At 47.4% G+C, this 17,795-nt stretch overlaps 3 protein-coding genes across 3 annotated transcripts; all 3 read right to left on the reverse strand.

Annotated features, from left to right (window-relative positions):
* Positions 1–225: 225 nt before the first annotated feature.
* On the reverse strand, positions 226–3,551 carry LOC112897996 (putative disease resistance protein RGA3). Its single transcript, XM_025966404.1, is given in 4 exon segments — positions 226–829; positions 1,470–2,141; positions 2,144–2,913; positions 3,356–3,551. Coding segments are annotated over 3 exon segments (1,449 nt in total). The 5' UTR covers positions 2,856–2,913; positions 3,356–3,551; the 3' UTR covers positions 226–764.
* A 347-nt stretch (positions 3,552–3,898) lies between these two features.
* On the reverse strand, positions 3,899–10,269 carry LOC112897995. Its single transcript, XM_025966403.1, has 16 exons — positions 10,017–10,269; positions 9,847–9,900; positions 9,478–9,711; positions 8,799–8,897; positions 8,659–8,714; positions 8,210–8,321; positions 7,526–7,696; positions 7,164–7,397; positions 6,654–6,863; positions 6,364–6,570; positions 6,117–6,263; positions 5,743–6,033; positions 5,569–5,667; positions 5,071–5,492; positions 4,935–4,983; positions 3,899–4,301 (listed from the first exon to the last, which is right to left on the reverse strand). The coding sequence occupies exons 1-15, from the start codon at positions 10,086–10,088 to the stop codon at positions 4,950–4,952; spliced, it is 2,442 nt and encodes an 813-aa protein (XP_025822188.1). The 5' UTR covers positions 10,089–10,269; the 3' UTR covers positions 3,899–4,301; positions 4,935–4,949.
* A 4,514-nt stretch (positions 10,270–14,783) lies between these two features.
* On the reverse strand, positions 14,784–15,913 carry LOC112897699 (transcription factor bHLH14-like). Its single transcript, XM_025966059.1, has one exon. It carries the CDS (start codon positions 15,840–15,842, stop codon positions 15,012–15,014), a length of 831 nt encoding a protein of 276 aa, XP_025821844.1. The 5' UTR covers positions 15,843–15,913; the 3' UTR covers positions 14,784–15,011.
* Between the last annotated feature and the right edge of the window lie 1,882 nt (positions 15,914–17,795).

Consider the following 17,795-nt stretch of genomic DNA (forward strand, 5'->3'; position numbering starts at 1 on the left):
AAACCCGGCTTCCTCAAAAGAAAAATTGCAAACAGCTTCAGTGAAGGCTTGCGCAAAACTCCAAACTTCCTTGGATCTCTTGTAGCAAAATTTTCCTGTAGCTTCTCGCAAAAATCGTAGGCTATGGCTTTGCTGGCCAAAAATTCTATCTCCAAGTGGTGCAGAAGAGACGACAAACAGGCCAAAGGCGTGCACATCGGAACGAGAGCAGCTGTAGCAGAGTTATTCTCAGAACTGGTATTTCTGGGAGACTTGCAAGTTTATCACAATCCCTAATTGTTAGCTGCTCAAGGCACCAAAGCTAATAGTCTCAAACTCTGGCAAATCCACTAAAGACATCCTCTTTAGCATTGGGAGTATTTGCACATGGCTATTGTGTCCTGCAGCTTCCACACCAATGTTCCTACATAGAGTGGTCAGGCTATACATCTTGAATAAAGACAAAGCCTCAAGACAGGGCAACGACCACACTATTGGGAGATCAACACATCTTGGGCAGCGGGAAATTATGAGTTTCCTCGAGTGCAGGAATATCTGGGAGTCTTTCATCCATTGTGGAATTGCCAGGGCACCATACCCATGTACCTCCAAATGTTTGAGCTCACCTTGTGGATATAGTGCGAGAGATTCCAGAACCTGTTCCTCATTGCTGGCATCAACAACATCTGTAGGGTAGCAAATTCGATCGCGGCCCCAGCACAACAATAGTTCACTTAAATTCTGTTTCTCATGGAGATTGGCCTTTGACCCTCTCTTTGCGTTCCTCAAGTTGTACAGCTCCAACCTATGACGTAGGTCTCTGAGCTCCTCGATTCCAAAGCCATAATCACTGCCGACAAATAATTTTGTCAGTGTATGAAGATTGTGTAGTAAGCCAATTTTTGGAGGCATGCATTCCAACTTATGACATCCAAGAAGACAGATATGAATGAGCTTCTTCAAACTAGTTGCCAAACCTTCAGGTAAATACTGTAGATCGTGGCAATAATTGAGCCTCAGCGATTGCATGTTATACAATAAACATATTGAATCTGGCAATCTAATAATGTTGAACCCAGAAATATCAAGATATCGTAAATGTATTGTATTTATGAGCTGGTTATAGATGATAGAATAACATCGACATTGCAAAGCTCTTAATGATATCAATTTAACTTCCATAAGATCCTTGCTCCTTGATTCAGTGAGTAAAGTGCGGAGAGAGGATATGGGTTTCACTAATCCACTGATTTCTTCCAACTCATTACTTGAAATCTGCATGTGACGTACTCCATCTTTTATTGGCATTTTTTTATCAATAAACTCTACTGCAAATGCACATTCATCTGCGACATCTTTAGCTAGGTCATGCATTAGATCATGCATTTTACATCATATTTTCCTATAAGAAACTCCAAGATAATAATCCTCTTTCACATTTACATCTTGAAGAAAGGATCTCTGAACTAACTCGTTGAAAACAAGTTCACCTTTCTTTGCCACATCCATATTTCCCTCTTCATGAATATAACCGTTTGCCATCCATAGTTGGATCAACACGTCCTTCTCCATCTCATAGTCCTTCGGAAAAACTGCACAGAAGGCAAAGCATTGCTTCATCTCAGGTGACAAGTGTTTGTAGCTCAGTTTGAGTATGGGCAATACTTCATCTTTGCCTCTATTGGTATCACTAATATTGCAATCTGCAATGGCTTCCCACTCCTGGACTTGATGTTTTGAACTCATCAGGCCACCCATTGTCTTCAGTGCAAGAGGCAGTCCCTTGCACTTGCTAACGATTCGTCTGCCAATCGTGACTAAATCTGCTTGTTCTTGCACTCCATCACTAAAGGCTTTTTTTGAGAACAGTTCCCATGAATCATCTTCACTCAGGCACACTAACTCATGGGGTGGAAGGGTGCCCATTATCGATGCCACTTGTCTGCTTCGACTTGTGACAACTATCATGCTTCCTGATCCACCAATACAAGAACACATTAGCGGCTTCAGGTCATCCTCCCACTTGCGTTGGTCTTCATTCCACACATCATCGAGAATGAGTAGGAACCTTTTACGGCCAATAGCTTCCTGCAGTCGCCGTTGCAGCAGCTCAATGGTGTCAGGCAGATCACATCTGCTATTTATAGCTAACTCAATTATAGTCTCACAAGAGGAATAGCTTCAAAATTTTCCGACACACAGTGCCACATCAGCAACTCAAAATGCTTCTGAATTCTATGGTTGTTGTACACCATCTTGGCTAGTGTGGTCTTTCCCACACCCCCCATTCCAATGATGGGCAACACTTGCACATCCTGTTGATCTTGTTGGTTCAGCAACAGCTTCACCACAACTTCCTTATCATCCTCTCTGCCAAATATATCCTTGGATTCGTGCAGCGCTGAGTGTGTCTGCCGATAAAGAGCTTGTGTTGGCGCCTCCACCCGCACCACCAAGTCAAACTTCCGCATCTCGGTCACCAGCTCGTCAATCTTTCCGAGCACGTTCTTGAGGTCCCTGCTCGCCTTATGACGAAACACAAGTTTATTCTTTGAGGTGAAGTTGCTCAGTACCTTGCTTGCCAAGGACCGGCCGCTCAGAACCTCGCGGAGCAGCGCCTCATACTGGAAGTCGTCGAGGACGTCGTCGGCCTGGTAGGCAGCGGCCTTGAGCTCCTTCATCCACGCCCGGACGGCGTGGTTGGTCTCGCTCTTCGCCTCGGCGTCAGCCAGCAGGGACTGCACGTACACCAGGTGGCGCTCGAGCCGGCCACAGTCCTCGTCGACGCCCCACATGCGGGTGACGCTCTGCACGAGCGCGTCGGCCGTCTTGCCGACGACGCCACGCACCACTCCGAGAAGCAGCGACTCAGCCATGTTCGTTGCTTGCAGGCCTTCCTTGCACTTCCTCAGCCACAGGGAGAAGAAGCAACAGCTGATGGCAAGAAAGAAGAAATTTATCACTAGGAGCGGAAAAACACGCTGATATTTCTGGTCGTCAGCCCCAAGCAATCAATTCAAGCTGGACCGAGTCAAGTGGGTAACAGTGACGGGGAAGTCAGCAGGATGCACGCGCAAGTTGACTGACTTGTATCATTGCGTGGCAATAGTGCTTGATTGATTGCATCGGCGCCCACAGCTCAATCAATCAGTCGGTTTTCCAAGTTTCTGTGATCTAAATATCAGAAAAAGGGTGTCCATGTTCACACGAATGAGAGGTGGAAAAATGCAGACCAAAACAAACCACAGGCACTTAAGCTAAAGGCAAGCTCGCTCTCTCGATGTAAATGCAACCCATTCGGTCAGGCATTTCTACAAGCACCCCGAGTGCATGGCTAAAGGAGAGGTGAACAGAGGTAAAGGAGAAAGAATCCGACCTGGTGAGGCGAAGCACAAGCAGGTGCGGCCGGCTTGCTCGGTGCGCCCCGGGGGTCGGGGCCGACGCCGCCGCATCGCAAGACAGGCCAACGGAGGCGCGTAGCGCGCGGCGTTGGCGTCGCCGAGCCGAGCAGTCGGGGCTCTAGCTGGCGGCGCCTCATCTTCATGGCAGAAGGCGGCACTCGACTAATGCCAGCACACACTGCCACCGATGACCGCTTCACCGTTGTTTACCGGTCACAACTGCGCAAATGCCACTGAAATTTGCTTTCACAATAGGTTTTGTAGAAAGTTACTAGTACTTTGTATTCAGATGGCTGAGTAGATCATGCTCACAACCGAAAGCGGGGTGTGTGTGTGTGTGTGCACAAACTAGGCGCCAGTATCCACCAATCTCACAACACCACCATCCAAAAGACAGCATGCTTAGAGAAATATTAGTGGGCAGCCAGTTTTAAGTAGGCAGGTATGCGAACAGCTAGACTGCAGCTGAACCAAATCCCGATGAATAGATTGAAATGCAGGAGACGAGCAGCACCAGGTGAGAATCACAGCCGAGAAGTTGAACTTTGATGCCACAGGTCGAGAGCTAAAATCGAGTGTTCGTTTTCCAAATGTAAACATCACGGAAGATCATGCCAAAGGACATATAACGACGCTACCACTTCATTCAAATGCACCACAATACAAGCACAGACAGGTTACACAGACGCAAAACTTCCGCAGCCTTTTTCTGATTCTGGGGCTAGAGGATTTCAGTACAGCTTCGCCGAAACAAGGCCCCCCGTCCAGGGCAGGCGCTGTGAAGAGCAATGGTGCAAAAATAAATCTAGAATAATTTTAATCATGGTCATCTTCAGCATCGACCGTTTCCAAGCTTCCTACAAGGTTGCCCCTGTCATGGTGGTTCCCGACCACTTCACCACCCTCAAAAACCAATTGGATCTACAAGCAAAACAGCAAAGTAGTTCAGATTCATGCAGAGTTTGTAATCAATATAACTAGCATGAGTCTATGATGGATGACAAGTCCGACGCAAGACCAGATGGTAGTTGGAAGACAGACACAGCAAGGCAATTACATTAGCTATTACCAACTGGTGTTGCAAAAACGCACACTACATTAGCTATTAACAAGTCTGATGCAAGACATGTTAAACCAGATGGTAGTTGGAAAGACAGACACAGCAAGGCAAGTACAATAAGACCAACTGGTGTTGCAAAAAAGCACATTAGCTATTAACAGGTCTGATGCAAGACATGATAATATGTTACAGCAAGTCGGCACAACCGTTTGTTCTTGCAAAAGCACGAAGGAAAACACTTTGAAATTTTGTTACATAACCGAATTTTCAAAAACAATACTACTAAGTACTCTAATGCCACACTATATTTTAGCTGATTCTAAGCCTTTGATGGGACATGACCATCTCAATTGAAGACCAACTATAGTAAGGCTAAAGCTTAGGACAAAAAACTGATGTTAGGGACAAGAAAAGGAACCGAGTAAATAGGAAATATCACAGCAACCATGCACATAAGTGTCTAGATGACCATGAAAAGAATATATTTCACATACCCAGTGAAAGCCACTTCATCTTCTGGAAATGTATGCAGCACCAGTCGACCTGAAACATAAAAGAAATTTACAGCCGGTCAGCATTTGGAAGACAAGCTAGGCTGTGATATCAAATCATGTCAGGAATGGACTATACCTCCCCTGTTGCTTTCCGCCATAACCATGTCTGATATTACTAGCACCTTTGTCATGTCTTACTCCATTCACAGCAGCTGTGTGCATGGATGGCTGCCCAGTTTGAACTTCATCTGAGAACCCATTTTCTTGGGTGTTTCTTACTTTGCCTGATATTGTTACATCGCTGACCCCCTGAATGAGGTTAAATTGATCTGTGAATCCATTTCCGGAAGGAATTGCACTTGATCTGGAATCAACTGCAGGTCCTCTCTTTTGCCGAGTGCTTTGTGCCACAGGAGTAACAGCAACAGAAGGTAACAATGATGAGTATGGGACAGAAGATGCCGTAGCAGCAGCAATTTTTGCAGCAGCTGTAGTAGCAGAGATGATCTGTTGTGCTCCTTCACGAAGGTGAATGAAGTCTCCCTCAATCACAAAGAGCTGCACAAACAATTAATATGTCAGATGCACAAACTATCTACTATTGACAGATTGACTATGCTGCATGAAAGCACACCTCTGGATGACTAGCCACAAAATCATCCAGCTTCCCATATTGCTTCTTATAGTCATGCCAGTGAAGTGGAGCCAACATTTTTCCAAGCCTATTTGGCAGCTGAAAAAAAAGTTGCACATGAATCAGAATTTCCTCTCTACCCTAGCAACTTAATTAGGATGAGAAGTAACTCACAGTTGTACTAATTCTGATTCCACCCTCAGGTCCTGCAGGAACTGCACGTACGATGCAAGCCAATAGAGATCTCTCATCTAGGAGAGCAGGCTCCTTTGGTATACGAGGTAACTGTGAACCAAAACCACCCGCAACTGATTTCACTGTGTCAACCTGATTTACAACATTAGGATTGAACTCTGCTGCATTATTTTTGAAGTGAATCTGGGTAGCTGATGCAGAAAAATTTGAAGGTTTATGCTGCTGCCTAGGTACAGGCTCAGGTTGCTTGTCAGTTGCAGCTCTTTCATCCTGGTTGTCATTAAGGAGCTCAATGTGAGACACTCACAAATAGAATTAAAAACCAAACAAGAATCACATAGTAAAATAAAAACCTTTGATTCAGTCTTTTTCTCTTGATGTTCAACCATTCCAGTACGGCTGTTCACATTTGATGGTGAATCCTGTTCTTTGAAGGCCTTTTGCTGCTCATCATAGACTACATGTTCAGCTACATTCTGTTCCACAACCTGTGATGTTTTCTGTTTTTGAAACAAAAAAAAATATTAGCAGGGACTATTACATAAGTTCACGAGCTGATTCAAAATTGCAGAAAAAGCAAACATCAAGCAAATGACTAACCGTAAGTTCATGAGTTGATTCAGCAGGCACACTAGCAGGACTCTGCTGTTGTTTCCCATGGGCATTTAGATGATCTGGATGGCTAGTCTTACTTGGCTTAGAGGACAGCTCATCAGTACTATTAGCACCTGGCTGTAATGAAGTCTGGTCTGATTGGGATGGTTGAAAGTTTGTTTCATCTTGTGGTTGTGAGACATTTTGTACTTCCTAAATGAGAATAAATTCAATGCAAAATCAGAACTTGCACGCTTTAAATTACGATGTGCAAAGTACTTCAAAAATGTAATTACCTGCTGATTCGCCCAATGTAGGTTTGGTTGAATTGTAGATTGTGACTGAAAACTGCCAAATTGAGGAACACCAGAGTTGGGTGAAGCTAAAGGTTGAGGAATGCCTTGATGAATCATATAAGATTGCAACCCAGTAATATGCGCAGGTGGAGCGTAACCACCTATGCCCAATAGAGAAGACGGAATGGGTACAGCAGAGGCATTATTTCCCTAAGAGGAAGAGTTGCACATCTTGTAAGTACTTTGTAACAACAAAGCTGTGTTAAATACAGAAGTTACCACCATAATGGTCATTGAAAACATAAATTTCAGAAAATAAGGACAGAAGGTACTAAAACAACAATAACTGAAGACAGAAAGGACTCAAGAAACAAGTAAGAAAATAGAGAGAGAAAGGCGTAATGAATTGCGATGAATTTAAGTCAACCAAACAACAGTGACTATTGAACCTTCACCTCCAAAAGACAAATATCTAAATTGCTTACTGAAATTACTTGAAATCAATAATACCTTTACAGAGACATCCGCATTTCCATTATTTTTCAATTGCTGGTTGCCGTCTGCTGTTGCACTACCATTTGAAGCCACGCTGTTCGCTATGCTTTGAACAAATGATGATTCAGCTGACCCCTCCCGAGAAACTGGCGGACCATCTTTTTGTGCACCAGAACGTTCCCTTGCCTCAGTTAATTCTAGTTGAAGTTGTTGTATTGCATGCAAATATCCCCGCTGCATTTCAGCATACTGTGGAAAAAACAAGAGGAAGAAGTGAAATTCTAGTCAAACAAAGGGGAATGACAAAAACAAGTGTAATATCGGAAACCAAAGCATATATGAATACTGGAATGGTGTTTGTGAGCTAAAAAACTTACCTGCTGCTGGGAACTAATCCAATATTGATTAAATTGCTCCATGCGCTCACGTAACTCAACTTGTAGGGATTGAGACTGCAAAACATCCATATCTCGAACTTGGGCAACCCAAGCATGGGCTTCTCTCAACTGCTCGTCTTTGTAAAGAATGTTCTCTTGAGCAACCCTATGCTGGAAAAAAATTAAAGTGCCTGGATTTAGAATTACAATTATTTTTAGTTCGAGAAAGAAATCATGCAACAACGAGTATTCAAGAAGGAACTCTCCTATAACTAAATTACATTTCAATGCTCAGGCACCAGTATAGAAAACTAAACAAAAAGTGTTATAGCCTAAGATTCTCACTCAAGACGATAAGCAAATATACCAACAAAATAATTAGAAACATGCAATTACAAAGGATGTGGAAGTGTTGGAAGTTGGAACATATTACAGAGCTACTTGGTACGTGCTATCAGGATTGTTGCAGTAAATTCATTTCAGAGTTCAGACAACTAGCATGTCAGTGATTTGAAAAATGGAAGGCACGCCAGCATTTGTCAGAGAGATCATGCAAACTAGGACAATACTCTATCGGAGATGAAATGTTCGGTTTTAGTAGCAAGCTAATGTATTGGCAGTATAACCACAGAAGACAAGGACTATATACGAAGAGTGAAATGGAGATGACGTATCAAAGAATACCTGTTCCTCCAATGCAATGAACTGGCTTTCTTTTTCTCGCAGATGTTCTTGGAGATCATGAATTTGTTTAAGATGTTGGGCTCTTTCAGCTTCAGAGTTGTCACGTTCCCTTCTGCAGAAAATTAAAAAAACATTGAGCGTATGTTTTATTTTGCAATGAACTGTTGATTGTGAAAACTATGAATAATTAACGGAACAATTTCCGAATGGTGCATGAATAGGTGAAGAAATCTATGTGGGCTTTTTTTTTACTGAGATGAAGGCGGCCAGTAAGGTGGCTTGAAATAGAAGCAGCCTGTCAGAGCAACTTAACAAATCCACAGCACATATGGCATAGAAATTTGAATGTTGATTTTCAAATTGTAAAGGAGTTTTAACTCTATGAGAAGCTATTCCAAGCAGTGAAATCTGGTTCGATGCCAAGCAATTCCAGAAGTTATGGATAGTACCTGACAGTTGCCAGTTCTTTGGTCTGTTCTCTAAGAAGATCTTGATTTGCCCACACCTGAAAAAACAAAATGAGAAAAGATGTCAGACATTTCCATCACCTCTTACTGTGAATATTGCAATATGTAAGAAGACCACTAACCGTTTGATGATCAATCTTCAAAGCATTCAATTCTCTATCCTTGTCATTGAGTTTCATTTCTAGCTCCAGAATGTACTGCTCCCGCTCATGCAGTTGATCCTGTTCAATCCGAACATTAAATTTAGTTTCAAATAAGGGCCGGAAATCACCAGGTATCTGTATGATCATACTCTATGTGTCACTGACATAAAACAAGGTAAGAAGCTAGAACATGAAATCAACAATAAGACTAGTGAGGTTCCACAGAAGCTACCCGGCGTCTTATCATTATAGAAGCAAAAAGAAACCACCGATAACAAGGAATCATGTAAATGTCTTGAGCATCAACTAATCGAATTTGTTCATCAGCATATCAACACGCATAGATCAGCTTAATCATAGCACCACAGATCCAACAAAGCACTAGGAAGCCAACAGAGCTCTCCATCAGTATGACATGAATTTTTTTGAACCCGTACTGTAATTCAACCAGTTAAAGTTACTTCGAATTCCTGCCCACAAGGCCTCTCAGAAAGTCAGAAGTCATGAAAAAGACAAATGGCACTATGCTACATCCCTGGCAGCCATTTATCAGTACTCTCGGCCAACTCATCAGCGATCAGTAAATCAGCATGCCCTTCTCCAGGTAGTCAGTAGAGAGAAACAATTGAGTCCATGAAAGTGAAGCCACAGGCACAACCTTGAGCTTTGCCGCGGCCGCAGCATGCTCCTTGGCGGCTGCCTGGAAGCTCTGCTGCGCCTCGATGATCTGCGGGTGCGCGATGGCCTGTGCGCGCAGCTCGATCTCGACCTGCTGCAGCTCCTCCCGCTGGCGCATGACGCTCTGCAGGCGCTGCTGCAGGAGGTCCTCGCTGAGGCCCCCGCTCCCGTCGATGGTGATGGCGCAGAAGTCGTCCAGTCCCCCCGCCCCTTCCTGCAACGCACAGCGCCCGAAGCGGTCACCCAGGGCGGAAACCAACCCGCAGAGCGGAAGGTCGAAGAGAGAAAAAATGGCTGCATTTCTGGGCGTCCCGCGTGTGAGCGAGCAAGCAGGCACGCACGCACCCACCTCGTAGATGGCTCGGTCCTCCGACTGGCTCAGCTTCCCGTGGTCCGCGGCGTCCTGAACACAGCAAGCAAGCAACAGCCGGGCGTGAGTAGGGCAGTTGGTACGGATGGTGGTGGGGAGGAGGGTTTTGTGCTGCTGGGGGGCGAGAGGCGACGCGGGGGAGGCCTTACCTCGGCGCCATTGGAGCGGAGCGGAGCGTCGGGGACGGCGCGCCACTCCTTGCGCGCCGCCGCGTTCTCCATCTGCGGCGGTGGGGGCCGCGCTCCCTGCCCCGCCCTCCTCGCGGGATCGGGATCTGGAAGGGCGGCGGCTAGGGTTTTGGGGGGCTCAGCGCGGCGCGGGGCCGGCGTGGGGGCACGAGGGCGGCGCGCGGGCGACGAAGGCGGGGGGCTAGGGTTTACGCGCGCGGGGGAGGGCGGCGATCGGGGGGGGGGGGGGGGGGGGGGGCCGGGAATTCGGGTGGGGGATTTCTGCCGGGAGGGAAGTGGCGTGCGATTGGGGGAAGGGAAGGGAAGGGAAGGGTGGGGAGGAGGCGACGAGGGGGAGGAGTGGCGAGACTGACCCGGGGGGAGTGGACGTGCGCGTGTGTCGTTTTGTAGGAGGGCGATGATGGGCGACGGCCGCCGGCGGGCTTCCTGTTTTTTCCCTTCTTGGTGGGCTGGGTGCGTTTCACGGCAATTTCTTTGCTGGGCCGCAAAAGTTCCAGCGCATGTACCGTTCAAGTCGGCCGACAGCCCAGCCCATCCATCTCCAGGCCGACTGCACAACTGTTGGTACGGGCCAATCGACGGCCTTGCTTCACCTTTTTCCAGAATGGGCCTCCATTAACCGACACAACGTCCACGTGTCATTCGAGATGTCCAATGGGCACCCTTTTTGTGATTCCAAGGATCGGCACTGTTACCGTGTGTTTGGTTGGGGAGCGGATCGTGTGTTTGGTTGGGGAGCGGATCGGAATGGAGCCGCTCTGCTCCCTTTTTTCCGCATGTTTGGTTGCAACCGAGTAAGAGCGGAGCGGCTCTGAGAGCGTAAAGATGCCAATATTCGCTTAAGATGCGGAACGAGACCGCTCGCCCAAATCGACCAGACGCGAGCGCTCTCGTTCGCCTCACCTCCCCCCGGGCCCCGCCGCTAGAGCCCCCACCCCCCCCCCCCCCGCGGCGGAGGATGCCCACCCGGCGATCCAGTCGCTCCCCGCCCCCGGCCGAGGACGCCGGGCCCGCCCGCACCCCCCCCCCGGCGGGCGAAGGATCCAGTCGCCCCCCGCCGAGGATGCAGGCGCCCGCCCCCCGGCACCGCCGCCGCCGGAGGACGCCAGGCGCCCCCCTCCCCCCCCCCCCCCCCGCCCGCCCCCCCCTCCCCGTCGCTGGCAGTAACCACTCCGCTTCGCTTCCACACTACTCCACTGCGCTGCTCAGCTGCTCTGCCTCTGCTAGAGCGCGCAGGGCGGTGCGGCAGCAGCGGCGATGCCGAGCTCACAGCGGACCATCGGCCGCGGCGGCGCCGGGGCGGGTGATGCGGGAGGGGGCGACACCGGGGACGTGCCGCCGTTCATGGGCAACAACCGCGACCACAACCCGCGGGAGCTGCGCTCCTAGGCGCGCCACACAGGCTTCCACTCCTCCGCCTTCTTCTCGGGGGAGTCCAACTCCTCAGCCGCCCGGCGCCGGAGCAGCAGCGGGACCCGTACCCGGACACGGAGGACGATCTCGAGCCCACGCCGCCGCCCCGCACCGGCCGGAATCCAGATTGAACGGAATGGTTCTCCAACCAAGCACGGGATCGAATGGTTCCGCTCTACCGCGCTCTCCAACCAAACAAAAAATGGAGCGGCTTCGTTCCTCTTGCCAAACGTAGAACGGAGCGGCTCCATTCTCAGAAATTGGAATGGAGCCGTTCCATTCAAGTCGGCTCCCCAACCAAACGGACCCTTGCTGTACGGTCCTGACTCCTAGTGCATCTATCGAAACGCGATCTTTCTTCAAGTAGCAAGGAGTTAACAAGATCTTGACCTGAATCTTAACACTTGATCAATTATTCCCAGGAATGAATGGATAACTAGTGATTTTTTTTACTAGGAGGGCGTAAACAATATTTTTCTTCCCAGGAAAGAAAAATGGAAGTAACATATATATGCTATAAGGACCACATAAATTAGGCACCATAACAATAATGGATGATCGAAACGTCCATATCCTGCATGTGTGCAGTCCTTTTTTCTTTAAAAAAAGTTATATTTGTCTCAATCCCCTCGACTGTGACTGAAGTTTTAATTTCGATGGCCTATTGATCCCATGCCACCCTCTTTTCCGGAAACATTTTTGACCAATCGGTCCCGAATTCCATTTTTCGCTCACCACATTTTCTCTACCCATGTATGCATCCATCGGAACTGTCGGAGGAAATCTCCAGCCGGGTGGCGGAATGCACCCGCCTAATCCTAGTTTAGGAAGAGTTTGAAGGAGACCTAGGAGTGCTTGATCGATGGGCTAATGAACACAGGAAGGATACGAGGATTTAGACTGGTTCGGACCGCCGGAGCGTAATACTCTGCGTCCACTTGAGTGCTGTATTGATTGTGGAATCTTGGAGGAAAGTTTGTGAGTCTAGTCCTTGTGTAAGCCTGAGTGGGAAACCCCCTTTATAACGAGTACTCTCTCCCTTTTATAGACCAAGGAGAGTGCTTACACTTTGCGGGGCCCCGACAGGTGGGTCCGGCCAACAGGAGCCTGTCATTTGAGAGATATGGAGATCTTCCTCTCCAGCTCCTCTCTGTAGTCCTCACGATCAGAAAGTTGATGTGCGTATCTACAGCCAGGGTATGGCCGTGTGCCGCCTTACCGGCATAGTGACTGCTGTCAGTGTTACCCAACAGTAGTAGCCGTGCTGCCACTGTTGTGTCAGGTCCCTCTGACAGATGAAGAAGCAGCGCTGACCCTGCCGCGCCGTCGCCTCCGCGCGCACTGTTGCAGCGCACGCCTCAGCGCACTTGCAGCAGGCCATCATTACTCACGCGCGTGGCGCCGTGATGTGACTACACTCCGTCTGCCCGCGCGCAGAGCACAGTGACGCGCCGCCTTGGTATCAGGCAGGCTTACCGTGGTGTCAGTTGGGCAGACCATGCTTTGACTTGGGCACGCACAGCCCACCAACCCGCATTTAATGCGGTTGTTGGGCTGGCGTCCCGCGGAGGGCCTTCTGCCATGGGCACGTGGCAGGGCCGGCCCTGGAGTCGCCACCTTGGCGGCACATGGCGGCGCCGGACCCCATCCCGGAGGAAAAGGGGGGTCCGGGCCCCCGAGACCAGTTGGAGAGACAGGCCCATAGGGGCCTGGCTCCCACACGTGGCGGCGCCGGACCCTCTGGGGGGTCCGGGCCTGTGGAGGCCACCCCCGAGTACCTTATCCTCATGGGCACGTGGGGCGCGCTGGACCTATATGAGCCCGGGGGGAGGTCATCCCCGAGTACCTTGTCCTTGCCAGAGAGGAAAAATACCATAAGACAATACTATATTGTAACCTGTGGCATCAAAATCATGTGCAAGAAACGGTGGTCATATAAAACCCAAAGGCTTTTAGCAACTGACACATCACAGAACAAAAAAAAGGTAAAAAAACGTGTAGAAAACACAATGGTAATATAAAAATCCAAACACTTTTCAGAACTGATAGGCACATCATAGGACAAACAATAAACCTTTTAGAAACAAGGGAAAACAAAGTGAAAAACGAAGGATAATGCCAACTCGTCGGATGGTATGCATTATGGTGGCTCCTAATAAAGCACATTTTTTTCATCCTGCTTATGAATAAATCAATTATTTTGAACTACTAGCCTATCAACCCTTACTCCGCACATGCTAATTAGAATTAATATAAAAATAAAGCTTATAGCTAATAATTATAATTATCTATCCCACGCTCTCTTTCATCTATTGGATATTCTAACACATACGCTGAAATACATACTTATTATTATCTAGTTGCAATAGATTTCATTTTGCATCACACCTCCATGTGTGTTTGATATATATTTAATTGAACCATTTGTCTGTGAATGGGTATTCTTATCTCTTCCATCATACATAAATACATGGTAAACATATCGTAGATAGTATTTTTATATAAATAATAACATAAATAATATATTAATAATGATAGAAATAGTAATTTAGAATTTTATTTTGGTGCACTTTAATATTTTGTTATGATTATGTAACTTAGATTCAAATTTAAGGGCTAGTGGGTTAATTTAACTTTTAGTAATGATATAATTGGATAATTTATATGCGAATTTATGGGGTTATTTATAATTAAAATGGTATAGGTGGGTAATTTACATAAAGATTAGAGAGTTACTTTATATTTTTTATAATGGCAGAGGTCAGAGGTGGGTAATTAGATACATATTAGGGGATTATTTTAGTCTATTTTTATAATAGCAGAGGTGGATAATTTATTAGAAAAGATAATAGATCCAACGACTATTACGATTAGAGTTGTCCGATTGATGATTGGATGCTTCTTTTTTCTATGAGAATTTTTCTATTTTTTTAGAGTGTCCACCTGGAATCCTAAGTTGCTTCACGTGGAGGCTTCAAAAGTAGCCTCCAATTAGAAATAGTAAGATTATGTTTGAGCAATAATAGTGTACTAACTTGTATAAGAAGTAATGTAGCATCAAAATTAAACGTCAGTACATCATAGCTAGCTGATGCCTAATGCAAATAATATCAGGTACCAAGTCCTCCCGTATATAAAATCTCAATCTCATCAGTTGCTAGAAGGGGGGAAAAACAGAAGCACGCAGTTCATATTCTAGGTGGGGTAAAATAAGCTTTTTGTAATGGATGAATGTGGGTAGCTATCTTTTATCAAGTACTGAGGTTAATTATGTTCAAATTTGAACTGATCTCAAATTTCGCAGAAACATACCTATACTCCAAACACCTTGAACCATGCATTGAAATTATTTATCCGGAATCACAGCAACAAATAACAACCGTGAGAGCAGAGCGTTGGTATGCGTGCAAAGTGTGACCATGGTGGTGGATACGCCTTATCGATCAGTGTTGAGAAGAAATACGCACGCTACAATTCGGGGCCAGTCGGCCAGACGGTAGCTAGTGATTCCAATGCTGCCGGCGACGAGCAGCTATTGGCTGGCTAGCCGCTCCCCTGCAGCCTGTGGAGCAGCGCGGCGCGGAGGCAGCCCGCTTCCCGCAGCTCGGCGGGCACGTCGACGACGGCGTCCTGCACGGTCACCCCGCCCACGCGGCACGCGCAGGCGTGCTGCACCGGCAGGTCCAGCGCGCGGAGCGCGTCCATGAGGCGCGCGGGGGCGTGGCGCGCCGCGGTCGTCGTCAGGCGCAGCGCCGCCGCCTCCTGCCCGACCACCATCCGCACCTCCAGCTTCTCCTCCTCCTCCTCAAGCTCGAACTTCGTGGCGGACGCCGCGGCCGCGACGTCGTCCGCCACGAGGAAGGGGTTCGCCTTCCGCGCCGCGGCCCACCTGGCCTCGGCCTCGAGCCGCTCCACGCGGGCGCGCAGCTCGGCGATGTAGGCGGTGGCGTCGGCGAGGAGGGACGCCTTGTCCATCCGGGTCACGTTGGGCACGGCGGCCCGGAGGTCGCAGAACCGGCGGTGGAGCTTGTCCCGCCGGTGCCGCTCGGCCTCCATGTGGCTGACGGCAGGGCCGCCGCCCCCGGCGCTGGGCCCAGCCTTCCGCCCCCGCCTCGTCGCCGCAGCGGCCGGCGGGTTCCTGCTGGACCGGTCAGCGGAGCCCGCCGAGAGCGAGCCCCCGTCGCCCCCACACGGCTCCATGCTTAGGAGCTGCTCCTGTATGTTGCTGTCGTCGTCGTCGTCGTCCATCAGCCATTGCTCCGGCACCTCGGTGTAGGGGAACTCGAGCAAACCGCCGTTGCCGGCCGCGGAGAAGAAAGAAGGTGGGGAAGGTGGGCTGCTGGTGGAGGAGGTGGGACGGCCATGCTCATCCATGGACAATACAATAGCAGCACTGTCCAACAGTACAAGCAACAATGCAGTTGGGTGGTCTCGCTTGCTTCCCTTTAACAGGCATATTGGATGCTCAACGGATTCCGGATAATTAGAAGTGGGGTTAATGCATATCAAAATCACGTCGTATTATACTCCTTTTTGTTTCCTTACGGCGCTCACCCAGCCCAACATTAATCAGACTTTTAGGTCTTGGTCAATAGTGCTCCAATAATATATAGATTATAAAATACAAATTAGTGTCATTAATTCATACATTTGAAAAGCACTTTCATATATAATGTCAAATTTCAAAGTCATGAAGATTATAAAATACTTCATCTAGTTCCAAACGCAAGTTAATTGTTATATATAGTGACACAAGCTCCAATATGACACTTTGCTGCAAGTTTTATAAAAGTAAATATATGTTTAATAAAGAAAGTTATATATATTATGAAAGTATTTTTTAGATGTTCTAGTAAATATCATATATAGAGTCAAGTTAAAAAGAAGTTTGACTGACCAAAAATTCTACGACAATCACTACTACATAAATAATTTGTAGCAGCATCCTCTTTTTTTCATAGGCGGGTCAAAATGTAACCCGTTGCTATAAAGGGAGTTAAAAAGAAGTTTGACTGACCAAAAATTCTACGACAATCACTACTACATAAACAATTTGTAGCAACATCCTCTTTTTTTCACAGGCGGGTCAAAATGTAACCCGTTGCTATAAAGGGAGCGGGTAGCAACCGACCCGCCCTTGAAAATTCACTTCTAGGGAGGGTGATGGCGTCACCCGTCCCTAAAAATAACACCATCACACGCTACTGAAAATTGATTTTGAGGGATAGGTGTTGCCATCACCACCATCACCCGCCCGTAAAAATACATTTTTATAGGTGTGGTATATGACCCGCCCCTACAAATGGTGTCACGCAAAAAAAATTATAACTCTTTTATATGATCTCGGATGAAGACAAACTTTATACTAAAATTGTATAGCTTGACGAGATCTACAATTTTAAAGTTGATAACCTTTTCATTTAAGGTCATTTAGTAGTTCAAAAATTACTATAAGTTCTCTAGTTTTAAAATCTACTAGTTTTGATTTGTCTTCAAACAACCTCATATGTAGATGAGTTCCATATCAAAGTTGCAGTGGTAAGATCTAAAATTTTATTTTTTATACATTATTCATTTAAGATCATTTAGGATCACAAGATCATTTACTAGTAGTGCTCTACATATGGCTATGATTATAAATAGTATCTCGTACAACTCAAGTTATATTTTCAAGTTCCTATAATCTTAACTCTTTATATGCACTGAAATATATTGTTTATTATTTTTTCTATATCTATAGTTCACAATAACTATAGTGTAGAAGTTTTACTTTTTTTAATTTGTTCTTCTATATTTAAATATTTAAATAATTTTTTAGAATAAAATAGAAAAATATTTTAAAGGGCGGGTGGTGGCGTCACCCGCCCCAAAAATTTCTAGGCGTCACCCGTCCATAAAAATCAGCCCCATGAGATCACCCGCGCTCCTAGATCCAGCAGCATCCACGTCATTGATCCACGCCCCCTCACCCTCCGCCAATCGCGCGTTGCCGCAGCCACTACATCACCCGGTTCCTTCTCTATCCCTTGTTCTTCCCTATCCCTCTTATCCCCTCCTCTCCTCTCTCGATCCCCTCTCTCGCCACGTCACCCCTCTCTTCTCTCCCCCGCCACCCTCCCTTCTCCTACCCCTCCGGCCTACTCGTTGCGCCTGCTAGCCACGTCGGCCGCCATAAGGCACGCTACCAGCACGCTCGCTGCACCGCCGCCCGCCGAGGCCCTGCAAGCCGCGAAGATCTACGCCCAGGTGCCAGCCGCCATGAGCCGCCACGAGCTGCGTCGCTGCTGGCCCCCACCTGCGTGCCGTGCCGCCATCCCGGCCCGCCGC

The sequence above is a fragment of the Panicum hallii genome, chromosome 6 (genome assembly GCF_002211085.1).
Source record: "Panicum hallii strain FIL2 chromosome 6, PHallii_v3.1, whole genome shotgun sequence".
Classification (NCBI taxonomy): Eukaryota; Viridiplantae; Streptophyta; class Magnoliopsida; order Poales; family Poaceae; genus Panicum; species Panicum hallii.

Excerpts from the sequence above, each read along its gene's own strand:
- LOC112897995 (XM_025966403.1), bottom strand. The coding sequence starts at position 10,088 with ATGGAGAACGCGGCGGCGCGCAAGGAGTGGCGCGCCGTCCCCGACGCT. Across the intron at positions 8,898-9,477 it reads CGGCCGCGGCAAAGCTCAAG|GATCAACTGCATGAGCGGGA; the intron begins GTTGTGCCTGTG and ends CGGATTGAACAG. Across the intron at positions 6,034-6,116 it reads AGAAAAAGACTGAATCAAAG|GATGAAAGAGCTGCAACTGA; the intron begins GTTTTTATTTTA and ends AATGACAACCAG.
- LOC112897699 (XM_025966059.1), bottom strand. The coding sequence starts at position 15,842 with ATGGATGAGCATGGCCGTCCCACCTCCTCCACCAGCAGCCCACCTTCC.